Here is an 18,108-nt window from a genome sequence, read left to right on the forward strand (position 1 = left end):
ACAGGGAATGAAAGTACATGTTTCCACAGGAGCAGCTATGTTATTCGAGGGACATTTATAAGTGTTATGGTTTCCCAGGTGAGGTTATGGGACAGGTTCCTGGGTGAACAGAGAACAGTTCCTCTGTGAAGGAGAAGATTCAGGTCCTCCTGATTAGAAACTGTCCAGAGACCTGAATTTGTGAAGTTAGAGGCTAGAGGGGCAATAGAGAAGGTAGAGGGAGATGTAGTATAGTAATATACCTGATTGTACAATGGGTTAACTGGGGGTAAATGCCTGGGGTGGAAAGGTTGTCTAAGGCTATAGTTCCAAAAGAGTTCATGTTTAAGTTGCTTAAACTGCACCCAACCTTTGCTCATGAAACATCCCATATATTCCAGTATCATTTTAGTAAATCCCTTCTTAACTACAGGCCAGGTCACTGAGTCACAGGATCACTTGGTCAGGTCACTGGATCACTAGGACCAGTCTTTCGATCAGTAGACCAGATCATTGGCTCACTAGGTCAGGTCACTGGATCACTAGGCCAGATCACTGGATGACTAGGCCAGATCACTGAAGCGCTAGATCAGATCACTGGATCTCTAGGCCAGTGAGGTGACCATAGTCCACAGGAACAGGGCTGGTCATTGTTCTGCCCCATGGATTAAACTCAGTCCAATTGCTGTCAGTGTTGTTTTCCAATCTCTTGCCTTCCAGGTGAAGCCAATCTATGCCACAGCTTTGAAAGCTCTTCAATCACTGAACTCTGTCGATCTGGATGAGATACGGACATACCGAGCCCCCCCTCCTCCTGTTGTCATGGTGATGAACACCCTGTGCCTGATGTTCGGAAAACCAGAAGGTTGGGACAACGCAAAACAGTTAATCAGTCAGCCAAACTTCTACCAGGTGGGACATTTGTTTGTTTTTTGTTCTTGTAAATATGACAGGGTGGAAAGATTTATCAAATTGTATCAAACAGGAAATTAGAGATGTATGCAGTAGGGGTACAGCAATTATTATGGGTACCTCAATCTACATATTGATTGGACTAACCAATCTGGTAGCAATGTGATGGAGGAGGATTTCCTGGAACGTATAAGGGATGGTTTCCTCAACCAATATGTAGAGAAACCAACTATAGAGCAAGCCTTCCCAGACTGGGTATTGTGTAATGAGAAATGGTTAATTAGCAACATTGTGGTGCTAGATCCTTTGGGGAAAAGTGACCATAATATGGTAGAATTCTTCATTAAGTTGGAGAGTGACACAACTAACTTCCCTAATATTGACTGGAACCTCCTAAATTGTAAATAGTTTGGATGGAGCAGATTTTGTCAGGTGTGTCCAGGAAGGATTTCTGACTCAATATGTAGATAGGCCAACTAGAGGGGGGTGCCATATTGGATTTGGTGCTTGGCAACAAATCAGGCCAGGTGTCTGATCTCTCAGTGAGACAGCATTTCGGTGATAGTGATCACAACTCCCTGACCTTTACTATTGTCATGGAGAGGGATAGGAGCAGACGGTATGGGAAAGTATTTAATTGGGGGAGGGGGAATTACAATGCTATTAGGCAGGAACTGCAGAACTTAAATTGGGAACAGATGTTCCCAGGGAAATGCATGACAGAAATGTGGAGGTTGTTTAGGGAGCAGTTGCTATGAGTGCTGGATAGGTTTGTCCCACTGAGGCAAGGAAGGGATGGTAAGGTGAAAGAACCTTAGATAACAAGACATGTGGAACATCTAGTCAAAAGCAAGAAGGAAGCTTAGTTAAGGTTGAGGAAGCAAGGATCAGACAGGGCTCTAGAGGGCTACAAGGTAGCCAGGAAGGAACTGAAGAATGGACTTAGGAGAGCTAGAAGGGGACATGAAAAAACCTTGGTGGGTAGGATTAAGGAAAACCCCAAGGCATGAGGAACAAGAGGATGGCCACAGTGAGGGTAGAAGCAACCAGGCATAGTGGAGGGAATTTGTGCCTGGAGTCAGAGGAGGTAGCGGAGGTCCTTAATGAATATTTTGCTTCAGTATTCACCAGTGAGAGGGACCTTGACGTTTGTGAGGACAGCATGAAACAGGCAGATATGCTCAAACAGGTTGATGTTAGGAAGGAGGATGTGCTAAAAATTTTGAAAAACATGAGGATAGACTAGAGTAGTACCAGATGATTGCAGGGTGGCAAATATTATTCCCTTGTTCAAGAAAGGGAATAGGGATAATCCTGGAAATTACAGAGTAAGTCAGTCTTACTTCTGTGGTGGGCAAATTGTTGGAGAGGAATCTGAGAGATAGTATTTATGACTACTTGGAAAAGCACAGTTTGATTAGAAATAGTCAGCATGGCTTCGTGAGGGGCAGGTCATGCCTCACAAGCCTTATTGAATTCTTTGAGGATGTGACAAAACACATTGATGAAGGCAGAGCAGTGGATGTGGTGTATATGGATTTTAGCAAGGCATTTGGTAAGGTTCCCCATGGTAGGCTTATTCAGAAAGTAAGGAGGCATGGGATTCGGGGAAATTTGGCTGTCTGGATACAGAATTAGCTGCCCAATAGAAGACAGAGGGTGGTAGTAGATGGAAAGTATTCAGCCTGGAGCTCGGTGACCAGTGGTGTGCCGCAGGGATCTGTTCTGGGACCCCTGCTCTTTGTGATCTTTATAAATGACTTGGATGAGGAAGTGGAAGGGTGGGTTAGTAAGTTTGCCGATGACACGAAGGTTGGTGGAGTTGTGGACAGCGTGGAGGGCTGTTGTAGGTTGCAACGGGACATTGACAGGATGCAGAGCTGGGCAAAGAAGTGGCAGATGGAATTCAACCAGAAAAGTGTGAAGTGATTCATTTTGGAAGGTCAAATTTGAATGTAGAATGCAGGGTTAATGGCAGGATTCTTGGCAGTGTGGAGGAACAGAGGGATCTTGGGGTCCACATCCATAAATCCCTCAAAGTTGCCACCAAGTTGATAGGGTTGTAAAGAAGGCATGTGGTGTGTTGGCTTTCATTGGCAGGGGAATTGAGTTTAAGAGCTGTGAGGTTATGCTGCAGCTCTATAAAACCCTGGTTAGACCACACTTAGAATATTGTGTTCCGTTCTGATCACCTCATTATAGGAAGGATGTGGATGCTTTAGAGAGGGTGCAGAGGAGATTTACCAGGATGCTGCCTGGAATGGAGGGCAGGTCTTATGAGGAAAGGTTGAGGGAGCTAGGGCTTTTCTCATTGGAGCGAAGAAGGATGAGAGGTGACTTAATAGATATGTACAAGATGATGAGAGGTATAGATAGAGTGGATAGCCAGAGACTTTTTCCCAGGGCGGAAATGACTATCACGAGGGGGCATAATTTTAAGGTGATTGGAGGAAGGTATCGGGGAGATGTCAGAGATAGGTTCTTCACACAGAGAGTCGTGGGTGTGTGGAATGCGCTGCCGGCAGTGGTAGTGGAGTCAGATACTTTAGAGAATTTTAAGCAACTCTTGGATAGGCACATGGAGGATAGTGAAATGTAGGGTATGCAGGGTAGTTTGATCTTAGTAGGATAATAGGTCAGCACAACATCGTGGGCCGAAGGGCCTGTACTGTGTTGTACTGTTCTATGTTCTATGTTCTAATTAAATCTGAAACTAGAGTCCTGAATTTAAAGAAAGCTGACTTTGATGGTATGAGGCATACATTGGCTAGGATAAACTGGTCAAGGATACTAAGGGGGCGATGGTGGTAGGCAATGGCAGACATTTAAAGGACAGATGGATGAGCATCAACAATTGTACATCCCTGTGGCGTAAAACAGTGAAGGTGGCTCAACCCAGGGCTAACAGGGGAAATCAGGAACAGTGTTAAAGTCAAAGTGGAGGCATATAAATTGGCCAGAAAAAGCAGCAACCTGAGGACTGGGAGAAATTTAAATTCAGCAGAGGAGGACAAAGGGTTTATTTCAGAAAGGGAAAATAGAACATGAAAGTAAGCTTGTGGAAAACATTAAAACTGACTTTAAAAGCTTCTGTAGATATGTGAAGAGAAACGTAGGTCCCTTGCAGTTAGAATCAGGTGAATTCATAATGGGCAACAAAGAGATGGCAGAGCAGTTGAACAGATACTTTGGATCTGTCTTCACTAGGGAAGACACAAATAACCATCTGGAAATGCTAAGGGACAGAGGATCAAGCCTAAAGGAGGAACTGAAGGAAATCCTTACTAGTCAGGAAATGGAATTGGGGAAATTGATGGGATTAAAACCCAACAAGCCCCCAGAGCCTATGCTCTGAATCCCAGAGTACTTAAGGAAGCGACCCTAGAAATAGTGGATGTATTGGAGTCATTTTCCAGCATTCTATAGACTCTGGAGAGTTCCAATGTACTGGAGGGAAGCTAATATAACTCCACCCTTTAAAAAAGGAGGGAGAGAGAAAATGGGGAGTTATAGGCTGGTTAGCCTGACTTCGGTGGGCAATAAGCTGGAGTCAATTATTAAGGATGGAATAACTCAGCATTTGGAAAGCAGTGACAGGATCAGTCCTAGTCAGCATGGCTGCGCTAAATGGTTGACAAATCTTTTGGAATTTTTTGAGGATGTGATCAGTAGAGTAGACAATGGTGAATCAGTAGATGTTATGTATCTGGACTTTCAAAAGGCTTTTGACATGGTTTCACACAAGAGATTCGTCGGGAAAAGTAAAGCTCATGGTATCGAAGGTAATGTATTGACATGGATAGAGAACTAGTTGGCAAATGGAAAGCAGAGAGTTAGAATAATTGGATCATTTTCAGAGCAGCAAGCAGTGATGAGTGGGGTGCTGCAGGGTTCAGTGCTGGGACCTCAGCTATCAACAATATACATTAATGATTGGATGAAGGAATTGAATGCAATATCTCCAAATTTGCACATGACACTAAACTGGGTGGCAGTGCATGCTGTGAGGGGGATGCTAAGAGGCTGCAGGGTAACTTAGACAGACTGGCTGAGTGGGTGAATACTTGGCAAATACAATATAATGTGGATAAATGTGAGGTTCTTGCTATTCCTCTCCCTCATTCTTGCTACTGCGGAAATCCAGTGAAGGTTCACCAGACTGATTCCCAGGATAGCCGGACTGGCACATGAGAAAAGACTGGATTGACTGAGCTTGTACTCGCTGGAATTTAGAAAAATGAGGGAGGATCTCATAGAAACATATAAAATCCTGATGGGACTGGATAGGCTAGATGAGGGAAGGATGTTCCCATTGTTGGAGAAGTCCAGAATTGGGGGTCACAGTCTAAGAATAAGGGGTAGGCCATTCAGGACTGAGATGAGGAAGAATTTCTTCACTGAGAGAGTTGTGAACCTATGGAATTCTCTCCCACAGGAAGCTGTTGGGGCCAGTTCATTAGATACATTCAAGAGGGAGCTGGACATGGCCTTTGCAGCTAAAGGGATCAAGGGGTATGGGGAGAGGGTGGGAGTGGGATACTGAGATTGCATGATCAGCCATGATCTTATTGAATGGGGCTACAGGTTCAAAGGGCTGAACGGCCTACTCCCACATCTAGTTTCTATATTTCTATGATTTTGTTTAATTCATTCTTGGAATGTGAGCACAGCTGGCAAGGCCGACATGTGTCAGCTCTTTGTTTTATTTTGGACTTTTCTGAAATTAGTTGAATTTAAATTTCCCATTGGCTATGATCGGATTTGAGCTCACATGTCCAGACCATTGGTGCAGTAAATCTGCATTTCTGCTCCTTTTATTTTATCATCATTTATGAACATTGTTGGCAAAATCAAAGTTTATTGTTCTTCACTGACTGCCTGTGAACTGAGCAGCTTTTCTTGGTTATTTAAGAGGTGTAGTGATTGGAATGAGGGCCAGGGTGGATCTCACTGATTTTCAGATCCTATATTGGGATTGTTAACCTGGGCCAATCAGGGAGCCCTGCCTGACAGGTATCAACAGGAGATTCAGAAGGTCTCCTCAGTCTAGGGACTGGCTGTGAGCTGGCTAGTCAGACCCATGTACAGGGCACATGTAAATAAAGGGTGACTTGGTGATGGGATACTGGCCTCTGGGCCGTTATTTCAAGCAGGAAGTTGAGAGTTAATGACTTTGGTGAAAGAGTGGGTGCTGATGTAAGACACCTTCAGTTAGCCAAAACAGGGGATTAAAGGAGGGAAATCAGCAAAAGTTTAAAACACTGACAATCATAAGCAGGAAGCGGGGGAAACAGAACAAACAAATCAAGGAGTCATGGAACCAGGGGATAGACCCTGAGGAGTGTGGATGGAGGGGAGGGGAGGAGCATGGACTGGCTGAGAGATGGAGTGCAAATAGATTGAGGGGAGGGTAAAGGAGAATGTTTGGTTGAGGACAGCTCAAAGTGTCAGTGGTAAGCGGGGAGAGAGTGAGGTAAAGGAGGGTTGTGCCAGAGATGGGGAGAATGTTGAGTGGATTTGCCAATCCCGTCTGAGATACTTTGACCCGGATGGGTACAGATTGACTAATGACAGATTGAGTGCCCATGACTCTGTCTCCACAAGTAGCAGCCAGCTCCTCCACATTGGTGAGAAATTGGAAAATCCGCTGTTCAGGTGAGACAAGCGATAGCTATTAGGTCAAACAGAACAAGGTGCACCTTTCCAGAGACCAAGAGGCATATTGTACAAAATGATCAGAGGTATAGATAGAGTGGACAGCCAGAGACTTTTTCCTAGGGTGGAGGTAGCTATTACGAGGGGGCATAGTTTTAAAGTGAGTGGAGATAGATATAGGGGAGACGTCAGGGGTAGGTTCTTTACTCAGAGAGCGGTAGGGGCTTGGAATGCATTGCCGGAGAGGGTAGTGGAGTCGGCCTCATTAGGGGCATTTAAGCGGCTATTAGATAGGCATATGGATGATAGTATAAGGTAGGGGTGGAGGTTAGATGGACCTTAGGTTTAGGTTAAAAGTTTGGCACAACATCGTGGGCCGAAGGGCCTGTACTGTGCTGTACTGTTCTATGTTCTATATTGCAACTGTGGAACTGGAACTCTTCCAGATCATCAGACTGGACTGGAAATGTTATTTTGATTTCTGTCTCTCTACAAATAAGCTGGACCTGCTGAGTTTCTCTCGCAATTTCCAATGTCCGTCTTACTGGTGTGTGGCTCCCAGAATTACCCTTTGACAGGATTTATAATCTGGGACCACAGTTGGGAGACTTATTACCAGAGAAATACTGTGGAAAAATATTTGTAACTTTTACAATTCTTTCTGTACAGGAATTGGAATTCTTTGATAAGGAGAACATTCCAGAATCCGTGCACAAGGCTCTGCAGAACATTGTGGATCAACCTGAATTCCAACCAGATGTGGTGCGGGAGGCCAGCAGGGCTTTGGAATCCTTCAGTATGTGGATTAAAGCAATCTACCAGTATTCCAGCTTGGTCCGTCAGTATAGTCCTCCCTTTGACAACGAGAACCAATCCCACATTGAAGAAGCCCAGCTCAGACTGGGAATGCTGAGGAAGCAGACGTTTGAAATGAAGAAGAAACTGGTTGCCATGTTACAGGAAGATGGGGATGATTACTTGTCCGGCTTTGACTCAGTGACAGACCTCAGCGATGCAGAAGTACTCCGGTTGGTGGAGGTGAAGGAGCGGGATGCACTGCAGGCACTGAGTAACGACAAGGATATATATTTAGCTGAGATGGCAGAATGGCAGCAGAAACTGAATGAAGCTGAGGAGCTGATGCGTGCGATGAGCCCTCACCAGTATGACTGGGACATTGCTTTGCAGCAAGCAAAAAGCAGAAGGATGACAGTTGCTGGGGACAGTTTGTTGACAGCAGCTGCCATAGTTTACCTGAGCCCCTTTGGCGAAAAGATGAGGCAAGAACTCCTGAAGAAGTGGAAGGCAGCTTGCTACACCGGAGAGATACAGATGGAGCCAGAAGATGTTCGACAGGAACTTGTAAAGTTGCGAGAAAAAACATTCCCCACTTCGCAAGAAAAGGCAAGATTGGCCACAGAGCACTGTCAACCTTCTAAATTCATCCCTATTCGGAGTGACTTCCTGCTCCTGGACATTCTCAGTTCCCTGAGAGAGCAGTTAAGGTGGAACAGTGCTAAACTTCCAGTCAATGCCACGGCCAGAGTCAGCGTTCTACTTGCACGGGTCCTGATCAAATGCTGTCCCTTGCCAATACCACTTTTCATTGATCCCGATAACCAGTGCACAATGTGGCTACAGGTCTTACAGGAGGGTGGTGGTCCACGTCTCGATAGAGAGGTGCTGGGAGTCCCAGGTAGGCTTGAGCTCACAATCACCTCACTGCAAGGATTAAGGGGAGGTCTTATGACTGGTCCCCATGTGGGAGCTTCAGGATAATTCCTGTGTAGTTCTGTGGCTAGGAATTATGTCCAGCTGCTCCAGCTAGAGTTCAGGGACAGCTGAGCTACTGTGGAGGGTTGGGGCAATGAGAGTTTCCTGTCACTCGTGTGCAGAGAGGTCAGGATGGAAGGTGGGTGCCCATCAGGAAGATGGAGGGAGAGAGGAGTACAGCCAGCGGTCTTTAGAGAGTTTGCCGCTGTTGTGGGAGTTCTCAGCATTGGAGGCTGCCCAGAGCACAATCCAGCTCAGGGCACCAATGGACACAGGAGTACAGGAGAGCTAAACAACCAAGAGTGGAAATGATATTGTTACAGGAGATTCCATACTGAGGGGAACAGACAAAAATTTCTCTCACTGTCATATTAACACATGAGCATATGAACTCAGAACAAGAATAGGCCATTCAGCCCCTCAAGTCAACTCTGCCATTTGATATTATCACAGTTAATCTCACCATGACCTCAACGCCATTTTGCTGTCTACCCTCTCCCCTTTGTCAACTGACTATTTATTTTAAGTGGTTGATCTACCTACAGCACATGGACTTCAGTGGTTCAAGAAGGCAGCTCACCACCACTTTATCAAGGGCCAATAAGTGATGGGTAATAAATGCTGGCTCAGCCAGTGACACCCACATCCCACAGATGAATAAACAAACAGCTCAGCCTTAAAAACATTCAGGTCTCCTCTGCTGTCTGCAGAATAGAATTCCACAGATTCATATTGTTCAGAGAGAACAAAAATATTTTCCTCATCTCCATCTTAAATGGAAGAGCTGGATTTTTAAACAGTGTCCCCTAATTCCAATCTCCCCCATGATGCGTAACCATCCTCTTAGCATCCACCCTTCAGGATCTTACCTATTCCAATAAGATTACCTCTTATTTCCTATATTGTACTCCACCTGATCATTTTTATACCATTCACAACCTAACTAAATTTTTTTGTAGCCTCCTTGCGTCCTCTTTCCACCTGATCCCCGTGACATTCCAGTCGCAACATTTTGCTAACCTGAAAATATCCATTTATTCTTATCCTTTGTATCCTATAAATCAACAAATCTTCTATCAACAAACATTGTCCCCTATACCATGAGATTTTATATTGTGTTGTCGCCTTTGATATGGAATTTTATCAAGGGCCTATTGGAAATCCAAGTATCCTACATCTATATGTTCTATGTTTTATAGGTTCCCTTTTATTTACTTTACATGCTACTTCCTCAAAGAATGCTAAGAAATTAATTTGACATGATTTCCCTTTTACCAGACCATGTAGACTCTGCCTGTTTACATTGAGATTTTCAGAATGTCCATTTTAACTTCCCTAATAAATGATTCCAGTAGTCCTAGCCTGTGACAGGTGTTAGATGAACTGACTTGTAGTTTCCTGTTTTCTGTCTACCTCTTTTTTTAAACAGAGGAGTTATTTTCACTATTTTCCAATCCAATGGGACCTTTCCAGATTCAGGTGAATTTTGGAAAATCACAATAATGTAGCTACCATCTCAATAGCCACTTCTTTAGAAGTTCATCAGGACCTGTGGCCAGTATTCTGTTTAATTTTCTCCGTTATTATTTAAGATTACACCCATACTTCACTCCTTTAAACTAAATATGAAAATCAATCATTCACTTCCCATATCTATGTCAGTAATACATATTATATAAATAATTGTGGACCAGCAATGATCTCTGCAGCACTACACTAGTTATAGGTTACCATCCTGAAAAGTGCCCCCTTATTTCAACTCTGTCTTCTATTGGTTAGCCAATCCTCTTTCCCCATTAATACTGTCACCAAAACCATGGGCTCTTAACTTAATAAGTAACCTAATAAAGGATCCTCTTTATCTGTCTTGCTTATACCTCCTCAAAGAATTCCAGTAAATTTCTAAGGCATGTTTTCCACATGAAGGCCCATGCTGACTCTACTTGGTCATATTATGTATTTCCAAATATTCTGCTATTACTCCCTTTATAATAGACACTAACATTTCATTTAGGTAAGGAATTCAGGAAAAGGGACTGTGAGGAACTTGTACAGTTCAACATAGGAAATGGGGAAGTATTGGAAACTCTGTAGGACTTAAAAACAGATAAATCCTGTGACTGGGGAGACTTGCATTCCAGGTTGCTGAGGGAGAGGAGGCAGGAAATTGCAGGGGCTCTGACAAATTTTTAATTCTTCTCTGGTCACAGGGCAAGTGCCAAAGGACTGGAGGATGACTAATATGGTTCCACTTTTTAAGAGGAGTGGTAGAGATGAACTAGGAAATCACAGACTAGTGAGTCTCATGTCCGTGACAGAGAAACTATTGGAGAAAATTCTGAAGGAGCAAATTAGAACACAGAACAGTACAGCTCAGTACAGGCCCTTCGGCCCACGATGTTGTGCCGAACTTTTACCCTAATCCTAAGGTCTATCTAACCTCCACCGCTACCTTATACTATCATCCATATGCCTATCTAATTGCCGCTTAAATGCTCCTAATGAGGCTGACTCCACTACCCTCTCCGGCAATGCATTCCACGCCCCGACCACTCTCTGAGTAAAGAACCTACCTCTGACCTCTCCCCGATATCTACCTCCTTTCACTTTAAAACTATGTCCCCTCGTAAAAGCTACCTCCACCCTAGGAAAAAGTCTCTGGCTGTCTACTCTATCTATACCTCTGATCATTTTGTACACCTCTATAAAATCACCTCTCATCCTTCGTCATTCTAAAGAGAAAAGCCCTAGCTCTCTCAACCTTTCCTCGTAAGACCTTCCCTCCATTCCAGGCAACATCCTGGTAAATCTCCTCTGCACCTTTTCTAACGCTTCCACATCTTTCCTGTAATGAGGTGACCAGAACTGGACACAATACTCCAGATGTGGCCAAACCAGGCTTTTGAAAAGCTGGAGCATAACTTCACGGCTCTTGAACTCAATTCCTCTATTAATGAAAGCTAACACACCATACGCCTTCTTAACAACTCTATCCACCTGGGTGGCAGCTCTCAGGGAACTGTGAACATGAACCCCAAGATCCCTCTGCTCCCCCACACTGCCAAGAATCTTTCCGTTAACCCTGTATTCTGCTTTCAAGTTTGTCCTTCCAAAATGAATTACCTCACACTTTTCAGGGTTAAACTCCATCTGCCACTTCTCAGCCCAGCTCTGCATTCTATCAATGTCCCTTTGTAACCTAGAATAGCCCTCCGCACTGTCCACAACATGACCCACCTTCGTATTGTCCGCAAACTTGCTAATCCACCCTTCCACTCCTTCATCCAAATCATTTACAAAAATCACAAATAGAAGAGGACCCAGAACAGATCCTTGTGGTACACCACTCGTAACTGAACACCATGTTGAATATTTTCCGTTCACTACCACCCTTTGTCTTCTAAGGGTCAGCCAATTCTGAATCCAATCTGCCACATTTCCCCCTATCCCATGCCTCCTTACCTTCTGCATGAGCCTACCATGGGGAACCTTATCAAACACCTTACTTAAATCCATGTATACCACATCCACTGCTCCACCTTCATACACGTGTTTGGTCAACTCTTCAAAGAATTCAATAAGGTTTGTGAGGCATGATCTACCCCTCACAAATCCATGCTGACTATCACAAATCAAACTGTGCCTATCCAAGTGATCATAAATCCTGTCTCTCAGAGCCCTTTCCAATAATTTGCCCACCACTGACGTAAGACTAACTGGCCTGTAATTTCCGGGGTTATCCCTATTCCCTTTTTTGAACAAGGGAATTACGTTTGTCTCTTTCCAATCTTCCGGCACTATACCCATGGACAGTGAGGGCGAAAAGATCATCGCCAAAGGCCCTGCAATCTCGTCCCTCGCTTCCCATAGAATCCTTGGATAAATCCCATCAGGCCCGAGTGACTTATCTATCTTCAACTTCCTCAGAATTCCTAGCACATCTTCTTTACTAGCATCAACCTCCTCTAGCCTACCTGCCTGTTTCACAACGTGAAATTCATACCCACTTGGTTAGGGGCATGGGTTAATTAGGAGCAGTTAGTATGGTTTTGTCAACAACATGCCCAACAAATTTGTTAGAGTTTTTTTGAAAATGTGATCAAGTGTGTGGATGAGGGAAGTTCAGTTCATGTAGTTTATATGGATTTTAGAAAAGCTTCTCGCAAGATCCCACAAGGGAGACTGATTGAGAAGCACATGGAATTGAGGGAAACTTGGCGAGATGGATCAGAAACTGGCTTAATTATAGAGTACAGAGGGTAATGGTAGACAGCTGTTTGAGTGACTGGAGGCCAGTATCCAGTGATGTACCACAAGGATCAGTACTGGGACCCTTATTGTTTGTTATATACATAACTGATGTGGATAAACATGTGCAGGGAATGTTAAATAATTTTACAGACAACACCAAGATTGGTAGAGTGGTTAATAGCGAAGAAGATGGTTGTAGGTCACAGGAAGATATAGATGGGTTGGTCAGATGGGCAGACCAGTGGCAAATGGTATTTAACCCTGATATGTGTGAGGTGATGCACTTTGGAAGGAAAAACAAGATGAGGGAGTATTTAATGAATGGCAGGACACTGGGTAACTTAGAGGAACAGAGGAATCTTAGGGTAAATAGTCACAGATCCCTGAAGTCAGTAGAGCACGTGAGCAGGTTAGTTAAAAAGGCATATGGGACACTTGCTTTCATCATTCGTGGCATATAGAGTATAACAGCAAGGAGGTAATGTTGGAGTTGTACATAGTATTGGTCAGGCCACAACTGGAGTACTGTGTGCAGTTCCAGTCACTTCATTACAGGAAAGATGTGATCGCACTAGAAGGGGTACAGAGGAGGTTCACCAGGATGTTGCCTGGGATGGAAGAAACTGAGCTGTAGGGGTGAGTCTAGATAGGCTTGGAATGTTTTCTCTGGAGCAGAGAAGACTGAGGTGTATAGGAATTTGAGAGGTATGGACAGGGTGGATAGAGAGCAGTTGTTCCCATTGGTTGAAGGGTCAATCATGAAAGGGCATAGTTTTAGGGTAAGGGACAGGAAATTCAGAGGGAATTTGGGAAAAATACTGTTTCACTCAGAGTGGTGGGAATCGGAATGCATTGCCTGGGAAGGTAGTGGAGACTGGAAACCTTACAACCTTTAAAAAATAATTGACTGAGCACTTCATAACATTCAAGGATATGGGACAAGTGCAGGAAATTGGGATTAGTGAGCCTTTACTGGTAGTTATGTCAGCGGAGACTCAATGGGCCGAAGGGCTTTTTGTGCACTGTATGAATAGGAGGATCGGTGTCAGCTTGGATAGATAAGTGTCTTCAGCAGCGAGTGAAGCCTGTCTTTCAGCCTGGGGGATGGGCGTGTGCTGTTCACCAAGGCTCCATGCTGGGACCACTGCTTTATTTGATAGATATCAATGACTTGGATATTGAGTAACGTTGGAGCAGATAGGAGGCTAATAGTGAGAATAACACCAGCCACTTGGAGAATGGCACGCATTTTACAGTGACCCCCAGATAAAATTCAATACACTTTGCTCCTGAAGTGTTCCACTGATTAACATCATTTTGTTCAGATGTCCAATTAGTCTTGGTTGTGCTTTTTCTAATTGCATCATCATTCATAGGATCAGGAATAGGCCATTCAGCCCCTCAAGCCTGTCTCACCAGTCAATGGGATCATGGCTGATCTGTGGCCTAATTCTATACACCTGCCTGTGGCCCATATCCCTTAATAATTTACTTAATAAAAAAAATGAAACATCTCCGATTAAAAATTAACAACTAATCCAGCATCCTTTGTGTGTAGAAGTGCTTCCTAACATTTCTCCTGAATGATCTGACCCTAAGTCTCATTGTACACTGAAGGTGGCAACGCAGGTGGATAGAGTGGTCAAGAAGGCATACGGCATACTTTCATTCATCAGACGGGGTATTGAGTAAAGAGTTGGCAGGTCATGTTACAGTTGTATAGGACTTTGGTTCGACCACATTTGGAATACTGCATACAGTTCTGGTCACCACATTACCAAAAGGATGTGGATGCTTTGGAGAGGGTGCAGAGGAGGTTCACCAGGACGTTGCCTGGTATGGAGGGCGCTAACTATGAAGAGATGTTGAGTAGATTAGGATTATTTACATTAGAAAGACGGAGGTTGAGAGGGGACCTGATTGAGGTCTACAAAATCATGAGAGGTATAGACAGGGCGGATAGCAAGAAGCTTTTCCCCAGAGTGGGGGACTCAATTACTAAGGGTCACAATTTCAAGGTGAGAGGGGAAAAGTTTAAGGGAGATATGCGTGGAAAGTTCTTTACGCAGAGGGTGGTGGGTGCCTGGAACACGTTGCCAACGTGGTAGAAGCGGGCACAATAGCGTCATTTAAGATGTATCTAGACTGATACATGAATGGGCAGGGAGCAGAGGGATACAGATCCTTGGAAAATAGGCGACAGGTTTAGATAGAGGATCTGGATCGGCGCAGGCTTGGAGGGCTGAAGGGCCTGTTCCTGTGCTGTAATTTTCTTTGTTCTTTACTATCCAGTTTAACATCTGAAAGAGCTGAAAAGAAAGTTGGGGAGAGTTTCCCCAACAATGTTTCTCTTTACTCCCTCAACCTGTCTCCCCCATCCACCGGACTCTCACCCATCCCCCTCCCCTGCCTCCTCCCCACCCTAGCCCCCTCTTATTCTCCTCAGGTCTCCACCCTACCCCATCCACGTAAATTGTGCAACCCATACCTCACCCCTTGCCCCCTCACCCCCAGCCTCAATCCTTCTGTCCCTCATCCCCAGCCTTGCTCCACCTTCCCATTCATCTTTCCCACCCCTTCCCCTCTGGCTGCTGTTGTGAACTGGTACTGAAGGCCTCCATCTGGTGGCAACAAGTGGTTGGTGCAGGTTGTGCCTGGACTCCTTACACTGACAAATTATTGCCACCAGATGGAGTGTGGCCAATATCAAAATCCCAGTGAATGCATTCCCTTACCCATAGAGATTTAGAGTCATGTAGTCATACAGCATGGAAACGGACCCTTTGGTCAAACCAATCCATGCCAACAGTGTTCCCAAACTAAACTAGATCCACCTGCCTGTGTTTGGTCCATATCCCTCCAAACCTTTCCTATTCATGAGCTAATCCAAATGTCTTTTACGTGTTCTAAATGTACCTGCATCTACCACTTTCTCAGGAAGTTCATTCCACACACAAACCACTCTGTGTGCAAATGTTGCCCCTCATGTCCTTTTTAAAACTTTCTCCTCTCACCTTAAAAATATGCCCCCCAGTCTTCAATTCCCCCACCCTAGGGAGAAGACTCTTGTTAATCAGGAGCAAAAACAAAGTCGCTGGAAAAGCTCAGCAGATGCTGCCACACCTGCTGAGCTTTTCCAGCAATTTTGTTTTTGTTCCTGATTTACAGCATCCGCAGTTCTTTTGGTTTTTATTTACCCTTGTTAATCACCTTCTGTATGCCATTCATGGTTTTATATTAAACTCTCATTGTGGCTGATACTGCAGATACATCAAGGGTAATCACATCAGGTCACATTAATACCTCTTGGAACACAAGTGGATGAACTGGAAGCTCGAACTGTTCATCCACTTCACCAACACCTTCCACCCCAACCTTAAGTTCACCTGGACCATCTCTGATACCTCTCTCTCCTTCCTGGACCTCTCTGTTTCCATCCCTGGCAACCACCTAGAAACCGTATCCATTTCAAGCCCACCAACTCCCACAACTACCCAGAATACACCTCCTCCCACCCACCTTTCTGCAAAAATGCCATCCCCTATTCCCAATTCCTTCGCCTCCGCCGCATCTGCTCCCAGGATGAGGCATTCCACTCCTGTACATCTCAGATGTCCTCGCTTTTCAAGGACCGCAACTTCCACCCCTCAGTGGTCGAGAACACCCTCAACCGTGTCTCCCGCATTTCCCGCGACTCATCCCTCACACCCCCTCCCCGCAATAACAACCAAACAGAATCCCCCTCGTCCTCACGTACCACCCCACCAACCTCCGGATCCAACGCATCATCCTCCGACACTTCCGCCATCTGCAATCCGACCCCACTACCAAAGACATCTTTCCCTCCCCACCCTTATCTGCTTTCCGGAGGGACCACTCTCTCCATGTCTCCCTTGTCCACTCTACACTCCCCTCCAGCCCCACCACACCCGGCACTTTTCCCTGCAACCGCAGGAAGTGCTACACCTGCCCCTACACCTCACCCCCATCCCAGGCCCCAAGAAGACTTTCCACATCAAGCAGATGTTCACCTGCACATCTGCTAATGTGGTATACTGCATCCGCTGTTCCCGGTGTGGCCTCCTCTACATCGGGGAACACCTACGCTCGGTTCGCACTAAACAACTGCACCTCCCAGTCGCAAACCATTTCAACTCCCCCTCCCATTCCTCAGACGACATGTCCATCCTTGGCGTCCTGCAGTGCCACAACGATGCCACCTGAAGGTTGCAGGAACAGCACTTCATATTCCACTTGGGAACCCTGCAGCCCAATGGTATCAATGTGGACTTCACAAGCTTCAAAATCTCCCCTCCCCCTACCCCATCCCAAAACCAGCCCAGCTCGTCCCTGCCTCCCTAACCTGCCCTTCCTCCCACCTATCCCCTCCTCCCACCTCAAGCCCCACCCCTAACTCCTACCTACTAACTTCATCCCGCCCCCTTGACCTGTCCGTCCTCCCTGGATTGACCTATCTCCTCCCTAACTCCCCACCTACACTCACCTTTACTGGCTCCATCCCCGATAACGAGGTGTAGAGCCAGATGAACACAGCAGGCCAAGCAGCATCAGAGGAGCAGGAAGGCTGACGTTTTGGATCAGGACCCTTCTTCAGAAATGGGGAGGGAGCGGGGAGCTCATAAATAAATAGAGAGAGGAGGGGTAGGGCTGGGTAAGGTAGGTGGGATGGTGATAGGTGAGTGCAGGTAGGGAGTGGGGGGATTGGTCAGTGGGATGGGAGGGGTGGATAGGTGGGAGAGAAGATGAAAAGTTTGTGTCAGGTCAAGGAGGTGGGCTGAGAGGGAGGGTTGATCATGGGATGAGGCTGGGGGTGGGGAGATTTTAAAACTGGTAAATTCCATGTTTGGGCCATTGGGCTGTAGGCTCCTGAGGTGGAATATGAGGTGCTGCCCCTCCAGTTTGTGGGTGGCGTCACTGTGACACTGGAGGAGGCCCAGGATGGACATATTGCCCAGGGAGTGGGAGTTGAAATGGTTTGCAACTGAAAGGTGTTGTTTGTTGCAAATGGAGCGCAGGTGCTCTACAAAATGGTCTCCGAGCCTCTGCTTGGTCTCATCAATGTAGAGGAGGCCACATTGGGAGCAGCAGATGCAGTAGACCACATTGGTGGATATGCAGGTGAACCTCTGTCTGATATGAAAGGTATTTTTGGGTCCTTGAATGGAGGTGAGGGGGGAGGTGTAGGGGCAGGTGTAGCACTTCCTGTGGTTGCAGGGAAAGATGCCAGGGATGGTGGGGTTAGTGGAGAGTGTGGAGCTGATGAGGGAGTCATGGAGAGAGCAGTCCCTCTGGAAGGCAGATAGGGGTGGGGAGGGAAATATATCTTTGGGGTCAGATTGCAGGTGGCAGACGTGGCGGAGAATGATGCGTTGAATCCTGTGGTTAGTGGGGTGATACGTGAGCATAAGGGGGATTCTGTCTTTGTTTATATTGTGGGGAGGAGATGTGAGGGCAGAGGTGCGGGAAACGCAAGAGATGCGGTTGAGAGCATTTTCGATCACTGAACGGGGGAAGTTG

At 45.7% G+C, this 18,108-nt stretch overlaps 1 protein-coding gene across 1 annotated transcript in view; it reads left to right on the plus strand.

Moving 5' to 3' along the window:
- LOC109916102 (dynein heavy chain domain-containing protein 1) overlaps positions 1 to 18,108 on the plus strand; it is a 210,088-nt gene that overhangs the window by 142,484 nt on the left and 49,496 nt on the right. The window contains exons 28-29 of the mRNA XM_048597842.1: positions 700 to 891; positions 7,216 to 8,242. Coding sequence (XP_048453799.1) covers positions 700 to 891; positions 7,216 to 8,242 — 1,219 coding nt within the window. The remainder of the gene's footprint in view (positions 1 to 699; positions 892 to 7,215; positions 8,243 to 18,108) is intronic.

The sequence above is a fragment of the Rhincodon typus genome, chromosome 6 (assembly GCF_021869965.1).
Source record: "Rhincodon typus isolate 14 chromosome 6, sRhiTyp1.1, whole genome shotgun sequence".
NCBI classification, from domain to species: Eukaryota; Metazoa; Chordata; class Chondrichthyes; order Orectolobiformes; family Rhincodontidae; genus Rhincodon; species Rhincodon typus.